At 38.4% G+C, this 18,147-nt stretch overlaps 1 protein-coding gene across 2 annotated transcripts in view; it reads right to left on the reverse strand.

Annotated features, from left to right (window-relative positions):
* Window positions 1-18,147, reverse strand: part of LOC120514212 (guanine nucleotide exchange factor VAV3) — a 307,554-nt gene that overhangs the window by 125,408 nt on the left and 163,999 nt on the right. For both annotated transcript variants that reach the window (XM_039734454.1, XM_039734453.1), the window contains exon 3: window positions 427-485. In XM_039734454.1, the coding sequence (XP_039590388.1) occupies window positions 427-485 (59 nt within the window). The remainder of the gene's footprint in view (window positions 1-426; window positions 486-18,147) is intronic.

Below are 18,147 nucleotides of genomic sequence, written 5' to 3' on the forward strand. Positions count from 1 at the left end.
AGTCACATGGCTCCAAGAGAGCGGGTTGGAATCCAAGCCTAGTCACAGTCTATGTAGAGTCTGCATGTTTGAGTTTGTCCTGCATTAGTCTAACTCTTTATTCAGATTTGGTTCCTGTCTCTTTCCTAATGCTGCTAGATTAACACTGACATGCATTAGTATCATTGTTAGGTCACCACTGCCTCTACCCTCTGTTAGGTCACCACTGCCTCTACCCTCCCCACAGAATCTCTTTTTTGTGACTAACATAATCTAGAAAAGTATGCATTGCCACTATAAAATATTTGAAAAAAGAATAAAAATCCTTAATATCTGTTTCAAGACAGTTTATTGGCACAGACACGGCCAAAGCATGAAGAAAAATATGATTTCACTTTTATTCAAAAAATGTGTAAAGTTATAAAAGAATTATTGCTTTGTTCTTACCTTACTCCTGCATGCTGGGCAATGACTGTTTGAGACAGGCGGGACAGGGTCTCAATGACCTGAAATACAAGGAAAAACTTGAAATCAACTTTGATTTATTTATATATCTCGCTGCTAAGAGATTCATATAAAATAATAAGTGAAGCATTTACACTACTTTTCCCTTATTTTACAGCTTAAATGGTTTTGAGAAACCTTCCCCTACAACCCTAGTACCGATACTGCTGTGACTTTGACAGGACAGTTTCACAGCAATATGAAACTTCTTTGGGAACAAGTCCAGTACTTCCCAAATCAAACTGAACCTAAATATCTATTGGACAGTTGATTAAATTATATGGAATATAAGGTCTACCTAGAAAAAGTATACAGTGAACTTCTCTCAACAGTCAGTAAAAGACCAAATGGCACATAAATACATTAAATGGCGACAGTTAACTTAACATAGCATAGTAAAATTAATTCTGGCCTTCTTTCTTCTTCTTAAGATCAGTAGATTTCTTTGCACAGTATATTAGTTGTCATTGTTTACATGACCAATATGTTTTGTACGCTTTGCCAGCTTTGGACAAACCACTTGCACGAACAGTAAATCTTTGTACATGTTCTCTCTGTTCGTAACTATTAAGCTGCTTTTGCACATAATTGCCTTTGTTTCAACCACAGAAGATTTTGGGGGTTAGGTTATGAGTACAAAGTGCCCTACACCACATGCTAAGTGATTACATAAGCAACTCTTAGGGTGACAGGAGAGGCCAGAGAGAAGTTTCAACCAGTGAAAGAGAGTAAAGGGAGTGAGAAGGAGAGGCAGGGTGACCAATGATTGGCTTGGAGACAGTCACAAAGCAGGGTGTAACCCAGGACAAGACACCAGTCCATCACTGGATCCATCTGTGCATACACTCACACACAGCCAGTTCAGAATCACAAATTACCTAACATGCCAATTCCACTGTTTCTTAAAGCAGGTGAGTGTACACACTAACTATAAAAAGCAAGCTATGTTCAGCTTCATTAGAGCTTCCTGAATCAAACTGAACATAGTTACTTATTGTATCTGAGTTGAGAAAATTATAGGCAAATATTTGAAATCTAAAAAAACTGCACAAAGTGTATTACATCAATATTACATCAATAGTTTTCTTCTTTCACTGTACTTAATGAAACATGTAATATTCAAAACATACAGCACATTAAATGGCTGGTTCAGATTTAACATGGCAAAGAAAATGTAGGCATCAACTAGAGCCAATTCACATTTTTCAACATATCTGACACAGATCATATTTACAGTGCATATGAAAAGTATTCACTCCCTTGGAAGTTTTCACTGTTTTTATTTTATTATACAATATTGAGTCCCAGTGGATTTTATCTGGCTTTTTTTGACACTGATCAACAGAAAAAAAGACTTCAATGAAAAAGATATCCCCACAAATTGTTCTAAAAATTAACTACAACTATAAAACATAAAATATTTTATTATATAAGTATTAGTGTTCACTTTTGGCATCCGTAACAGCCTTGAGTCTGTGTGCACAGGGTTCTCTAGCTCTGCTTTGCACATTCAGGCTCGTACTTATCACAGGATATCAACGTAGGAGACCAGACATGACGGACTTAATTTCATCAGGGTTTAGGAGAGCTTGTGAGGTGTCCTAACTTGCTACCAGCTTCCTGTACATTTCCAACTCTAATCCGACCAAGTATCAATAGCTGTGAAAGAGTATGGAAAAGTGCTCTGTAATAGAATGGTGCCTCATTTTGGTGTTATTTCCCACCACTTGCCCAATGCTGATAGAGAAGGCTCCAGCTCCTCAGCAATCTTGAACCTAAAGGAGTTCAGTAATTGAAAGAGTATTGCCACTGGATCTGAAAATGGCATCTTGAAGACTATGGAGAGTGAAGTGGGAGTTGAATGTTGGTTGAGAAAAGAGAATGATAATAAAAATCATGCCCAACAACCACTGGACCGCCCAAGCATGCCCAACACCCAGTCAATGCAAGCACTGAACAGGGTAGGAACAAGAACACACCCCCGACAAACCCCAAAATCAACAGGGAAAAATGCAGAGATTCTCTCTCCACTCTGCACAGCACTCACAGCACCGGTGTACAGGCTGGCCATGATATCCAGCAACTATGGGGGGATCCGGCAAAGTTTCTGAATGTCCCACAGGGCGGCTCGATCAACTAAGTCGAACAATTTATGAAAATCGACAAAGGCTGCAAAGAAACTCTGGCAATATTCACATTTGAGCTCCATGAGAAACCTCAGTGCCAGGATGTGCTCCATGGTAAGCTTCTTAGTTGTAAAACCATATCTATCTAAGAAATCAAAAGGCACTGTCAATAGGACCCTATGTGGAAGCTGTCATGACAACTGTACACATCTTTACAAAGTAAGAGAAAATGGAATGCTGATGAATAACCACATTTGACAGCCTTCTTTTTTTTTTTTAAACCAAATTTAATATAAAATGACAAGAAGCTTCATCAACCTACTTTCAGTTACAACCGCGCTAATGTTATTAGTATCTTGTGCCCTAAATATGTTTTTTTTATCACTCTTTTTTTTTTCTGCGAGGGTTATGTCCTGGGTATGTTTCATCGTGTGGTGGGTACAACAACACACTGTACCAGTGCATGCTCACCAACCTGACCTGACCTTGATAGATAGATAGATAGATAGATAGATAGATAGATAGATAGATAGATAGATAGATAGATAGATAGATAGATAGAGATAACTTATTTATCCCCAAGAGGAAATTGACTTTAAAAAAAACTCTTTAAGTAAATAAATACATTCAGAAATGATTAATTAATGTATTCATCTATCGATTTTCCTAAAACTAACAAACCTAATTCAGGCCTACAGGAAGCTGAAGCCTGTTCTGGTTGCATTGGGAACAAGGCAGGAATCATACTTGGTCAAGATGCTAGTAATGACCGATTAATCACATTGAGACAGCTCTAAAAAGGCATTCAGCCAACAACCTTGTCATAGGAGCGGGTCATTTCACTTGTACCTGTGTCACCACAGATGAAAGACACTGCATCGTAAGGAACTATGGTATTTAAGCAGAAACAATGAAGTATACTGAAGAAGCAGAAAACCAACATGTGAATTAAAATAAAACATAGACAGGTATTTTAGACAAGCTAGGCAAAATATGTTGCTTTTATGTGCACATGCTAATTTCAGGGCAAAAAATAATTAGATGGTAGACTAAGCCTCTGATAAAAGCTTAGCTGAAAGAAAAAGCAGCAGCCACTACAGCCTAGCAAGGGCAGACGTGGATTCCTGGCTTAAATGATAGGGTAGTAAGACTGACAGTTCAGACACCATATACAAACAAAACTTTATCAACACTGATAAAATATACCACACCATCCACCCATTTACTGAGCCTGATTTTCAGCTATTAGTCATATTGAATTCACTCAATCATTTTAAAGACCACGTATCCTCTCAGTACTGAGTAAAAGGCAAAAGGCATGAAAATGCCCTGGACAAGGCATCAGTCCATGTTGACTTCATTTTACTTCATATAAAAGACTGCAGTTATTTATTCCTTTAAAAGTATGAAAGCAATTATGACATTGTTTCTTGAGAATGGAGAAATACTGCATAAGTGTAGAAATGCTTTCATCCTCACTTGTAAGTTTGGTGGAAACAGCCATTATGCATGTTACTTAAAGTTCAATGTGACACATTATGGAATGCTTGATCCTACACTTGAAGCATTAATGACTCCCTCAATACCACATAGTTTCAGTCCTGCAGCTACAGATAAAATGGGTATCATTAGAATTAGCGATTGCATTTAGCAGTAGATGGCAGTATTCTCTGCAAAATGGTTTAATCCCGGGCACTGCTAAGGCACTTAATTTAATCAAATTCTCTTTGGCAAATGAAGCTCTCATGAATAATGAAAACTGAAACTTTTTGAAGAGACTATGAAATTCTCGTTTCAATCATTAGACCATGGGCACAGTGATTAAAAAGGCAGCTCTAGCAACACACAACTTCAATTACTCAGATGGAAAACAGTAAGTCTGCACAGTTATGAATTAGTGAATATAACAATGTATATTAAATCAAAAACACTGAAAGGAGAAAATAATAATAAAGAAAAATTACTGACACTATTTAAAATCAAAAACTCAATGAAGTATCTATGTGCCTTTCAGTCAGTCATTTTCCAAAACCACTCTATCCTAACACAGGGTCACGGGGAGTCTAATGGAGCCAAGCCCAGAAAGCACAGGGTGCAAGGCAGGAACAAACCCCGGGAAGGGCGCCAGCCCACCACAGGGCACACGCACACGACAATTTAGGATTGCCAATGCACCTAACCTGCATGTCTTTGGACTGTAAGTGGAAACTAGAGCACCCAGAGGAAACCCATGCAGACACGGGGAGAACATGCAAACTCCACACAGGGAGGACCCGGGAAGTGAACCCAGCTCTCCTTCAGCTCTCCTTACTGTGAGGCAGCAGCGCTACCATGCCGCTGCCTTATGTGCTTTTCATTATCCATCTGTTGATCTATCTAGGCATCAAAAAAAATGAGAATCTAAATTACTCCTTTATACTATCCAACATGTGGAAGAAAAGACAGTATCTGAATTATGAAAGTTTAATGGATGGAAGGATGGATGGAGCTTCATTGTCTTTATAAAGAATTGTAATGTAACATTCTCAAATAAGTTCAATTCATGGTCATGGGTGGAAGGATCACAGTCTATTCTGTCAGCCCTGGGCACAGGGTGGCTAACAACCCTGAAAGGGATACAAGTCCATAGCATGGTCCTCTCATATGCACAGCCAAACTCACGTAGGACAAATTAACTTAACTGCACAAGTCTATTGGTACATCAGAGGAAAAAACAACCCAAAGAGAAGCCCACAGGGAGATCAAGCACACTCCACAAAGATGCTGAAGAAGAATCCAGGGTTTTAGCTTTATGATAAAGAATTGATGACTGCACTAATTATTTCTGCAACATGACACATTAGGTTATAATAAGCAGTGCCTACAAATAGTAATCATCACCTTGGAAGTTTTAATTTTATTGTTATAACATCGAATCACTGTAGATTTAATTTGGCTTTTTTGACATTGATTAACAAAAAGAGACTGTTTAATATCAAAGTATAGACAGTTCTCTGCAAAGTGGTCAAATCAATCAAAAGCATGAAATACAATCATCACGGGTGCAGCCAATTGGTTTAAGAAGTCACAGAATCAGTTCAATGGAGATCACCTGCACGTTGTCAAGTGGGTCTCGACTGTGGTAAAAATGCACCTTATCTGGAAGGTCCAGCTTGTGGAGAGTCAGAATGGTGGCCTAAGCTACACAATAAAGACAAAAGACCACTACAAGCAACTCCACTAAAAACACAAGTCGGAGGATGGAGACAAGAAAATATCCAAGTCACCAAATGTTCCTTGGAGTCCTGTTAAAACAATCATGAAGAGTATTGGCACAGCTGGAAATCTGCCTGGAGCAGGCTGTACACCAAAACTGAGAGTTCATGCAAGAAGAAGTGAAGGTGGCCATGCAGAGACCTATGTGAACTCTGAAGTAGTTACAAGCTATAGTGGCTAAGACAGGAGAGACTGTGCAGACAATAGTTGGTGCCCAGCTGCTTCAACAGTATCAGCTTTTTGGGAGAGTGAAAAAGAAAAAACACACATGGTATCTTAGTTTGCCAGAAAGTATATGAGAGTCTCTGAAGTCAGCCAGAAAAAAGTTGCATGGTCTGATATTGACTTTTTGACGCCCAAGTTAAACACTATATTTGACACAGACCAAACACTGCACATTCTCTAAGACACACTTTCACTCCATGAAGCATGGTGCTGGCAGTATCATACTGTGGGGATGGCCGTGCAGCTGGCCCTGGAAGGCTTGTGAGGATAGAGTGGAAAATGAATGCAGCAAAATATTGAGAAATCCTGGGGGAAAACCTGATTCAGTCTGCAAAAAAACTCCACCTTGGGAAATTATTTGCTTTCTAGTAAGACAATGACCTCAAGCATTAAGCCAAAGCTACACAGGAATGGCTTAAAAACAACAATGTTAATGTCCTAGAGAGGCAGAGTCAGAATCCAGATCTCAATTCAGTCGAGAATTTTTGACTGGACTTGACAAAGGCTGTTCATTCCTGATCACAATGCAACCTCACAGAGCTTGAACAGTCCTGCAAAGGAGACTGGGGAAAAATGGCAAAGTCCAGATATGCAAAGCTGATGGAGAGAGAATTGTGCACACAGACTCAAGGATGTCATGGCTGTCAAAGGTGCATCTACTAAATACTGACTTGAGGGTGGTAAATACTTGATTACGCAATCAATGATTTTGTGTTTTATATTTGCAATCTATACTAATAAAAGGCAAAGCCCTCACTGACTGACTGACTGACTGACTCACTGACTCATCACTAATTCTCCAACTTCCCATGTAGGTAGAAAGCTGAAATTTGGCAGGCTTACTCAGATTCTTTACAGCTTACTTACAAAAGTTAAGCAGGTTTCATTTCAAATTCTACACGTAGCGGTCATAACGATCGATAACGGTCGACAACGTCCGCCATGTTGAACTTTCTTATTTATGGCCCCATCTTCACGAAATTTGGTAGGCGGCTTCCTGCGCTAACCGAAACCGATGTACTTACTTATTTCGATGGTATGACGCCACTGTCGGCCGCCATATTGAACTTTCAAAGCGTCACTAATTCTCCAACTTCCGTGTAGGTAGAAGGCTGAAATTTGGGAGGCCCATTCCTTACAGCTTACTTACAAAAGTTAAGCAGGTTTCATTTCAAATTCTACGCATAATGGTCAACAACGTCCGCCATATTGAACTTGCTTATTCATGGCCCCATCTTCACAAAATCTGGTAGGCGGCTTCCTGCACTAACTGAAACCAATGTACATACTTATTTCGGTGGTATGACGCCACTGTCGGCCGCCATATTGAACTTTAATGGAAACCGATGTACGTACTTATTTCGTCGGTATGATGCCACTGTCGGCCGCCATATTGAACTTTCCAACGTCACTAATTCTCCAACTTCCCATGTAGGTAGAAAGCTGAAATTTGGCAGGCTCATTCCTTACAGCTTACTTACAAAAGTTTGGCAGGTTTCATTTCGAAATTCTACGCGTAACGGTCATAATGGTCAACAACGTCCGCCACGTTGAACTTTCTTATTTACCCCCATCTTTATGAAATTTGGTAGGTGGCTTCCTGAGCTAACCAAAACCAATGTAGACTTATTTCTGTGGTATGACGCCACTGTCAGCCGCCATATTGAACTTTCCAACATCACTAATTCTCCAACTTCCCGTGTAGGTAGAAGGCTGAAATTTGGCAGGCTCATTCCTTACAGCTTACTTACAAAAGTTAAGCAGGTTTCATTTCAAAATTCTACGCGTAACGGTCATAACGGTCAACAACGTCCGCCATGTTGAACTTTCTTATTTACGGCCCCATCTTCTCGAAATTTGGTAGGCGGCTTCCCTGCACTAACCAAACCAATGTACGTACTTATTTCGGTGGTATAATGCCACTGTCGGTCGCCATATTGAACTTTTCAACAGTCTTTGTTACTTATGGGCCCATCTTCATGAAATTTGGTACATGGGTTCCCAACACTAACTGAATCCTACTTACGTACATATATGCGTCCATAGCCTGCAGCTCGGTCAACGTGTGAGGTGGCGTTGGATCCCCCATCCCAACGCCTCCCACGTTGTTAGCTGCCTGCCTATATAAGACCGTCCGTTGCTCCGGTCTCTACATTCCCTTCCTAGCTTCGTCACGGGATTCACGTCTCCATACTGATAATTACAGCCTTTTTGTTTAATCCACGGCTTCTCCGCTGTTTTATTGTTTGTTTATTACAATTATAGTTATTGTATAGGTATTTTAGACTTACTTTACATTTCTCAGGTACTCATTTCCTTTATCATTCCAACCCCCATTACCATGTCTATCGAGGTGATCACTATTGATCAAAGAACTGTCACTTACCAAGTGGTTTCCATGCCCGGAGATGGCACCTACCTTTTCCATTCTCTTTGTTACATATTGCACGGCCATATCAGGCTCACTCTTGATATCCGGAGGAACATTGTGTCTTATGTATTGAATGACTGGGACAGGTTCAAGGTGTGGACTGATGACGGTACAGGAGATAATTATACTACACAGGAGCACTATAAGAGTGAAATGCTTAAGCCCTTCACCTATGGTTCTGCATGTGAGTTGATGGCTGCCGCTGAATTGTTCGGTTGTCGCTTTCAAGTGTACCGAAATAGCCAAATATTTTACACCTTTCGACAACCGCCAATGCCTCTTAAACATCTTAAATTCACAGGTGACGATTTCAGTAGTGGACACTTTGATGTTTATGAATGTTTAAACTCTCAAAAGCTGGATGTGATTTTATCGATGAAACCGGTTGTGTGCTTACAACGCTTGACAGATGCCGAATGTCACTTCAACACAACAAGTCCTGCAAATACTGTCGTAATTGAAACAAACCATAAAACTCAAACCGATTATGACAGCAGCAATCCAAGCTGTCAGATTTGAGACAAGATTACTGTTCACATGGCCAACTGTAAGTTGCATGCTCAAGAGTAAGCTTAGCGCACAGCTTGGTCATGTTACAACCGGAGGGCCGAACTGACAACATGGCATACAAAGAGATCCTTAACAAATAATTATTGGCATATTTTCCCTCAGTTTAAAAAGGTTTAATTTTCTTCTTAATAAAAATTTTAATGCAGTACTTTGCCGCTGCGAAGTGCGGGTATTTTGCTATATATATATATTATATATATATATATATATATATATATATATATATATATATATGACAGCAACACTAATAACAGTGACAAAACAATTACATTGACAATCATGTTACATTATTTTTAAAATGTTTCCTTTTCTTTTTCATAACTTCTTTAACACACTACTTCTCCGCTGCGAAGCGCGGGTATTTTGCTAGTTAATTTATATAACCTTAGAAAGATCTTTTTTCGAGTTGATATTAAGAAATGTTTTTTGACTGATTTGTGTCAAAAAAGGCAAATTTTACCCAATATTGTATAATAATAAAATGTGAACACTTCCAAGGTGATAAATATTATTTAAACATACAAAATTTTAAAACAAGAAAATTGGACAATTTTAGAGAATTCTATAAAATACCACTTAATTAAATATATTAAAATCTAAAGAACACAGATTTGACTAGCCCAGTTTGACTGAGGGCAGGTATAGGACAGATTGCTCTGAAAGAGGACAGGCACCATGTCCACATCTCATTCTCATCATGTGAAACTTATGAAACACCCATGTGATAAACTAACTGTGAGTAGGATTACCAGGCCTCCCCCTATGGAAGGGTGGTGAGGTATAGTGGTTAAGGCATTGCTTGTGACACTGTGTGTCTCTGAGAAAGTCATTTAACTTATATGTACTCCGAAAAAATATACAGGCTGTATATATTTTTAACATTACCACTTGGAAGGCACCAGCCTCACACAACGCTCCCATTTATAGACTTCCCTTCAGCTTTTAACACCATTCAGCACCACCTTTCCACATAAACTTAAAAAGAAAATTAATTTGGTTCAGGTTGGTAGGATAGCAGACTGACTTTAACAGACAGGATTCAAAGAGTGGAAGTTAATGGTGGTCTGTCTATCATGTTGTCCAAAGGGTCCCTTCTTTCACCTCTTTTGTACATCCTCTACACTAATGTTTATCACAGTAAATTTGAAAACAAGTTCATCTTTAAACTTGCTGATGACTCAGTGATTGCTAGCCTACTGAATGAGAATAAATTCAGTCATAGATCCGTGGTAGATGACTTTGTTAACTGATGTGATGAGTCTTTTCTACATCTAAACATTACAAAACTAAGGAACTTATAATTGATTTCAGAAGAAAACTATTCACCCAAAGGAAACATTAATTAAAGACCAGGGGCATCATGCATAATGGCGTGCGTAGAATTCACACTATAACACGGCGTAAGAACAAAAGCAGAAATGTGCGCGCACACAAAAACATCCAGATGCATAAATCTGTGCAAATGCCAACTTCCCCGTTCTTCCGCTCCATAAATCCCAGTCAGCGTGAAAAGTAACGTACATGCACCCGCTTGCTGCCACTCCCCAAACTCCTCCCAGAATTATGCCTCCTTAAATATGCAAATCAATATAAATAGCCCTTAAGCTCAGTGTTCCGTGAAAATGTAATGGCTAAAGCACAGGGGGAAATAGAAGAATTTCAGCGAATACCAAGTGGAGGCAATATTTGTTGGTCTAAACAACAAAAAGAAGTTGATCGAGTGACACAGGGTGTCGGAAAAACTCTCTCAAGTTCACAAAGTCGCACAGTGCCCGAAATAAAAAAGAAGTTGTCAGATATCAAAGTCTCCGTGAAAAGGCGAGTCATAGCCCACCGTCTGAGTGTCATATGAAAGCTTATTAGGGTACAGAGAAAAGAAAAATAAGACACACAGTGTGGAAAAAAGCATGAAATGTCAACTTTAATCTCAAAATTTCTTGTGTACGTCAGGGTTGGAGCTACCGTGAAAATGTTCGTGGCTTTATGCCAAGTTTAGGTTTTATACATCGTGATTTGAGAGTGGAAACAAGCTTACGCAACATTTTTGTGCGTATGCACCATTTATACATGAGGCCCCAGGTGATTATTAACAGTTATGAATGTCTGGGGACAATAACAGAATGAAAAGTGACTCTTAAGGAAAATAAAGAAGCATTCTGCAAAATGATTCAGCAGCACCTTTACTATTTATGGAAGCTGTCTTTTTAATGTGAGTGCTTCCATTATATCACTGTTTTATAAATCTTGTATGGAGTCTGTCCTGACCTGGTTTAGAAATCTTAACGTCAGAACACAGAATAAATAAAATTGTGAATTGGGGCAGTAAAATAACAAGCTCAGAACAGTCAAATCTCACGGACCTGTTTAACAACAAAGTATGGAAGAAAGCAGTGTGTATTTTGTCAGACAGATCCCACTCACTACATTCTCAATTTCAGTAATTCCCTCCAGGTCACGGCTTCAAGGTTTCCAAGGATAAAAAGAAAAAAAGTCTAATTCAGATCTTCCTTCATACTAACTGCTGTTAATCTCATACATATAAGTTACATTTGAATAATTCTGTATTATAACCATCCACAGGTTTAAATCATAGTTTGAGCATTTATCATTTGCATCAATCAACAGTCAAGTCTAAATGTTGGTTTAATTAATGTGTCCAATATGTCAGATCTAATGTTTTCATCTTGAGTATTATGTTCCCTGCTATATTTTATGTATTTGTACTAAGTTTATGTTCTTTGTTGATGTGTTTTTAATGTCATGTCATGGTCTCTCTGTAAAACCTGCTGACAAAGTAAATTTCCCTCAGGATGATAAATTTGAATCAAAGAAAAAAATCTTTTACCTTAAATAAATACAAGAACCACATACATAATAATCCTAACACAAGCAGGTGTTAGGAGGCTTTAACTAGTAATTAATTTTATAAAGCTACACAGAAGGAAAACAGAAAGCTAACACATGAAAAACCTCCAACCAGGAATCAAACTGGACTGAAATTTATGTACAGTGCTGAACATATAATTTTTAGCAAAATAACACAAATTAAAATAAATAATAAAGTAAAATACAGATAACACTGAAATTAAGTAGAAAGGAAGTGGACTCCTCTGCACCTACATTTTCAATAACTACAAAATGAGACTCATTTACTGGAGGTGTAGGAGGTACACAAACAAATGACATCCAGAGACGCTAGCAAAGCATACGTATTTGTGTAGGAGTAAGATGTTAAAAATGCATGCTTTGAATATCAAAAGCCAGTGTTTTCATTTATTGCTGTACAAGAAGCGGTGTGCAGTGATTTTGTGGAAACTGTTATAAGCTTATGTCATTCTAATGGAGGCAGTCATGCCCATAGAGTCTTAATCACTGTTTCAGGATTGAAGAATGAGACTCTTAACTGACCCTCAATCCAATGTGTGCTTTTTTCCTTTTGAAACTCTTTTGGTCCCATCATCTGAATGCTGGCTAAACACCTACACCTTCTCCATTACAGGATGCGTCACTTTCACTTTTTGTTTGCTCTTTGCTTTTGTCAAAGAGATTTATGTTAAACATATTATGTGATAAACCTTAGATTAATGATGACAAACTCCATCTAAAACACTTTGGCAATGTGGCAAGATGAATGAAAAAAATAAAGGCAGGTGCTTTTACTTGTCATGTTTTATTGGTCCACATATCTGACTTAATACAAACAAACAAACACGATTATTATTAACTCTGTTATCTGCAGCACACAGGTAGCTGTCCAGAGCCGACTCCTGTGTTCTACTCAGTGCTATTAGGACAGACCCGGGCTTCCCACAGACTGGATGAAGCAGGTTTGAAAATATAATGAAATCTACAGTCCCCTCCAAAAGTATTGGAACAGTAAGGCCAATTAATTTGTTCTTGTTGTTAACTGAAGAGATTTGCATGTGAGACCAAAAGGTGAATATGAGAAGAGAGATCAGAATTCAGCTTCTGTTCGCTGGTATTTACATCAAGATATGTTAAACAACTTAGAACTTAGTGAGCAAAACTATTGAAAAATAATGTTTTCAACTAAATTAAAGTCAAAAATGCTTAATATTTGTGTGCATATCCCTTGTTTGCAATAAGTGCATCAAGCCTATGACCCACAGACCTCACTTGATTTCTTGTTTCTTCTTTGGTTATGTCTTTCTAGGCTTTTAACACAGGATCTTTAAGTTGTTGTCTGTTTTGTGGGGTTTCTTCCTTCAGGCGGTGAAATACATATTCAGTTAGGTTAAGATCTGGTGATTGACTTGACCTTCCATTTTTTTCCACTTATAAAGTTCTCTGTTGAAGTGACAGTGTGTTTTGGATCATTGCCTTGCTGTATAATAAGGTTCCTTCTGATTAGTTTGGATGTATTTCTCCATAAATTGGTAGACAATGTGTTTCTGTAGACTTCTGAGTTCATTCCGCTACTACCATTATGAGCTCATCATCTATAAAAATCATTGAGTCCATTTCAGAAGCAGCCATGCAAGCCCAAGCTAAGACACAACCTCTATCATCCTTCACAGATGAGCTTGTATGTTTAGGATGATGATATCTTCTTTCACCATACTTTGGCCTTTCCATCACTTTGGTAGTGGTTAATCTTTGACTCATCAGTCTATAAAACTTTGCTCCAGAACAGTTGTGGCTCCTCTTTGTACATTTGTGCAAATTCCAATCTGGTTTTCCAATTTGCAGTATGGCCTCTATACTGTTGTTCTCCAAGTCTCCTTCGAACAGTGGACTGTGATAGGGGTCCCCAGCTCCAGTCCTGGAGGAGCACAGTGTGCAGGTTTTCATCCTGGCCCTTTTCTTAATTAGTGACCTGTTTTTGCTGTTAATGAACTTCTTTTGAATTCATTTTAATTACTTGCTCTTGAAGTCTCAGACCCCTTAATTGTTTCTTTATCCTTAATTAGCAGCCAAACAATAATGAAATACAATATGAGCCAAATCATGACCAGCAAACTGTGTCCATCATACAACATCTGAAAATAAAGAAAGATGAAGGTCTCAGGAATGCTGATCTCCACAGGTCCCCAAAATATTTTAACAGTGCTCTTAGAAAAGTGAAAATCAACAATTTCAGAAATGTATGTTATTGAGAGTAGCAACAAGCCATAGAATTAAAGAACAGGTTTAACTAGCAACAAGACTTGGCGCCTAATTAAACAACTGGTTAGAGTGAAATTGGTTGGAGTTTGAGGCCCTGAGTTTATTGGCCTTCTGTTGGGACACTGATTTCACATTTCATTTCTGTTTGGGTGCCATTTAAGGAAAACAATGAAGCAACTGAGGTGAATGATGAAGAAATTCAGGGGAACAAATCTTAAAAAAACAAGTCAATTAAAATGAACTAGCCATACACCACATAATTATTGATTAATGGGTGAAGACTTCCTGAAAGACACAGTTGTCCAAATGGGGTGGGTTTGAGGATACGTCTGTGAATGAATAAAAAGATGGAACTCTGGAGAGAGCAACATACAATTGTCCATGACTGAAAACTGGTTTTGGCAGATATAGGCATATCTTTTTGAAAGTTTGGCCCTGTGCCTTATTAATTGTCATTGCAAAGGCCAATCTAACAGGAAATTGTGTGTAAAAGTAAAAGGCAAATTTGAATCTGATGGGGTCATTATTCCCCGGATTTCAAGGACAGTTTGTGAGGTAACAGCCACGATAGTTTTACACTCCCGTACATTGTGGTAACAGAAAGTCTAGTGCCATTACAGAGACCTCTTGCTGGCAGTAGGTTTCTGAGAAGCATGACGACTGAACCAATTTTAATTCTGAGTTTATGCGGATGTCTGGCAGTGGCTATTAAGGCGTGACACATGAGCAGGCAGTAAGATTGCCTCGAGAGCGAGGGTGGACGCGGAAGGAGGATTAGAGTTGGAGGGCGGGGCTCTGTCGTGCGTATCCCATGATGCGGGAGGAGGGTTAGAGTTGGCGGGCGGGGCTCTGTCGTGCGTATCCCATGGTCTTAGAGTTGGTGGGCGGGGCTCTGTAAGTTGGCGGGCGTGGCTCTGTCGTGCGTATCCCATGGTCAGGCGACTTAATGAATTTTATATATATATATATATATATATATATATATATAGACAGCGAATCGAAAAGAACAATGAAAAATCAACGTGGCTTAGAGGTTCATATGGACTGTAGCAGAGAAAGCAACTGAGGCTGTGTTTGGTGAGGTGTTGCTTGCAGGCACATGAGCAGGCAGTATGCATGCCTCGTGGCGAGGGTGGACGCTGGAGGAGGATTAGAGTTGGTGGGTGGGGCTCTGTCTTCCGTATCCCATGGTCTTAGAGTTGCTTGGCGGGGCTCTGTAAGTTGGCGGGCGTGGCTCTGTCGTGCGTATCCCATGGTCAGGCGACTTAATGAATTTTATATATAGATTCAAAGGATGTTAATTAGCAGAAAAAACAGGTTACTAATTAAGAAAACAGAATGAAAACTTGCAGCCACTGTGGTCTTCTTGTAATGGACTGTGATATTTCCATCCCTGCTCTTTGGAGGTTGTTCATGATGTTAGAGATTATTGTTTTGGAGTTTTTCTTTACTGCTCTTGCCATTTGTCTGTCATCAGTTGTTGTTGTTGTTTTCCTTGGATGGATGATGGGTTCAATTTTCCCCCTTTTCTCAGCTTCAGAATGGCATGCGTTTCTCTCATACACAGCTCTCTGGTCTTCTTGTTGGTCTAGCCTTCTTAACTACAAATGCAATCTTCACAGGTGAAAGTCAAAGCTTAAAATGAGAGCAGATATCCAGGGCTACTTAATAAACAACCAATCTTATATGACACAAGCAACACTTGACACTTGTTATGTTCCAATACTTTTGCTCACATTCGAAAAACTGGGTGGTTTGATACAAAATGTAAATTCTATTAAATTCTATGTTAACATACTATGATGTAAATACTAGGGAATAAAAGCTGAAACTCTGATCTCTCTTCTCATATTCATCTTTTGATCTCCCACACAAATGTCTTCAGTCCACAGCAAAAACAAATTAATTGGCCTTGCTTTTCCAATACTTTTGGAGGGGACTGTAACTCATCCCATCTTTTGAACGTTTATTGCAGTAGGGATTCACTGTGGGGGCATCTCAGGGCATCTTTTGTGGTAAACGTTAATGATCTGATACATATTTAAGCTAAAATAAATCCACACAGTGGATGTAAAGTCAGTGCTGTAGCCTAATGAATATCCCATCAGCAAACTGCTATAAATGACCTAAGGGTGAAAATCATTTAGAGGTATTGTCAAATGTGACTAAGCAGGCACAGGCTGATTTTATTTATTAGCATCTGAATTCAAAACAATTCATGTTATTCTTACTTGAGTTCACATACATGTATAATATGGAGTATTTGTGCTTTACAATAATTTTATATATGAAAAAGAAATGAATATCTTCACATTTACATTTGCACTGGTGAATTACTTACTGGGTTTAATCTCTGATGGCACTGTCCGTGTATCAAGTTTATGCTTTATATTTGTAATTAATTTAGACCACTTTGAAAAGGTTTGTTTGCATTTTGACATGACAGAGTCTTTCTCTGGTGATCAGTGTCAAAAAATAAAACAAACAATTTAAATCCATTCAATGCTATACAACTTTCAAAAGGGTCACTACTTTGTATAGGAACTGTGTGTGTGTTTATTATTTAATATGCTGATTGTTGACACATGTGCATTAGAGGGACACCCTCCGAGTTCCTGCCAGGTATGTAGTTCCACCCCAGGCGGAGATGTGGCATTGCTGCTATGTTGTCTTCCTTTTCTTCCACAATACCAAGAAACCGGCCAGTGAGCACAACTGACCTCACCTCTTCCAATCCCTAGTCCAGAAAATGCATGACTGCCCGGAAGGAGGCATAACTTCATGACAGAGCATCCAAAAACAAGGAGCTCCTCTGTTACCTAAAACAGTGAGATCACTTTGCCTCCCAGCTTTCAGGAGAGTACTTTTATACTTTTGATGCCATTATGTGTTTATTTTCTTTAATTTCATTTGAAGTAAACGGGGAGAGCCGGGTTGGCACCCAAACATTTATTTTGTTGAGACCTGTGGAGGAGGAAGATTTGGATGAACTTTGTGTTTACAACAAAACAAGTTTTTGTTTTAAAAGTTTAATTATATATTGTAACTCAAGGCCAAGATAAGAACACAGAAAAAGATCAGAGGGTTGAAATATGGTAACAAAGTGGGCACAAGGACATAAACACTGCATGTTATATTTTTGGGCTAGACATTCCTACAAAATGTTCCCGTTTTATCTATTGCTTGCAGAACTGACATGGCTTATTTCCAGTTCCATAGTGTGAATTATACATGCTGAATGGCAAATGCAGACCAGTTTACAAGATAAAGACCAGTTCACATCTGTGGACTTTGAAATACCACATATGTAAGCAGAAACTTCAAACTGCTATCAGGGGAAACACGTTGAAGTTATCTTTATCTGGCTGAAAATTGTATTTACAGTTTCTTAAAATACCATAAAATACCATGCTTCAAAGTACAAACTCGCTGGAGGAAAAAGACTTCAACTTAGAAGGGAAATTAAAAAATATATATATTTATCAAAAATATGTATTTCTTGATGAGGGCTTTGTTTTTCTTTGAATGAACTTGTTTCAATTAAAAGTCAGATGTTTCTCATTTTTTCAGTGCAAGATGACGGTTCTACAGCAAGCAGTGATTTTTTTTCTAACTCATCTTATTAATTATTCCAATAATAGTGGAGGGCACAGAGTGTGTGTGTATATATATATATATATATATATATATATATATATATATATATATATATATATATATATATATTTGTTCATAGGTTTCTATGATATGAGGGTAGTCTGTAAGTCCTATTTTCTGAAAATCAAGCTTTGGTAATTTTGTTGCCTTGTCCAGATCACAAAGCCTGTTCGATGAATTGAAGTGCATAAAAAAATGCATGTAATGTTTTTTGCATCCATCCAGACATAATTATTAAAACAGAAGGAAAAACTACAGCTACTCACTCCTGTC

Source organism: Polypterus senegalus, chromosome 14 (assembly GCF_016835505.1).
Source record: "Polypterus senegalus isolate Bchr_013 chromosome 14, ASM1683550v1, whole genome shotgun sequence".
NCBI lineage: Eukaryota > Metazoa > Chordata > Cladistia > Polypteriformes > Polypteridae > Polypterus > Polypterus senegalus.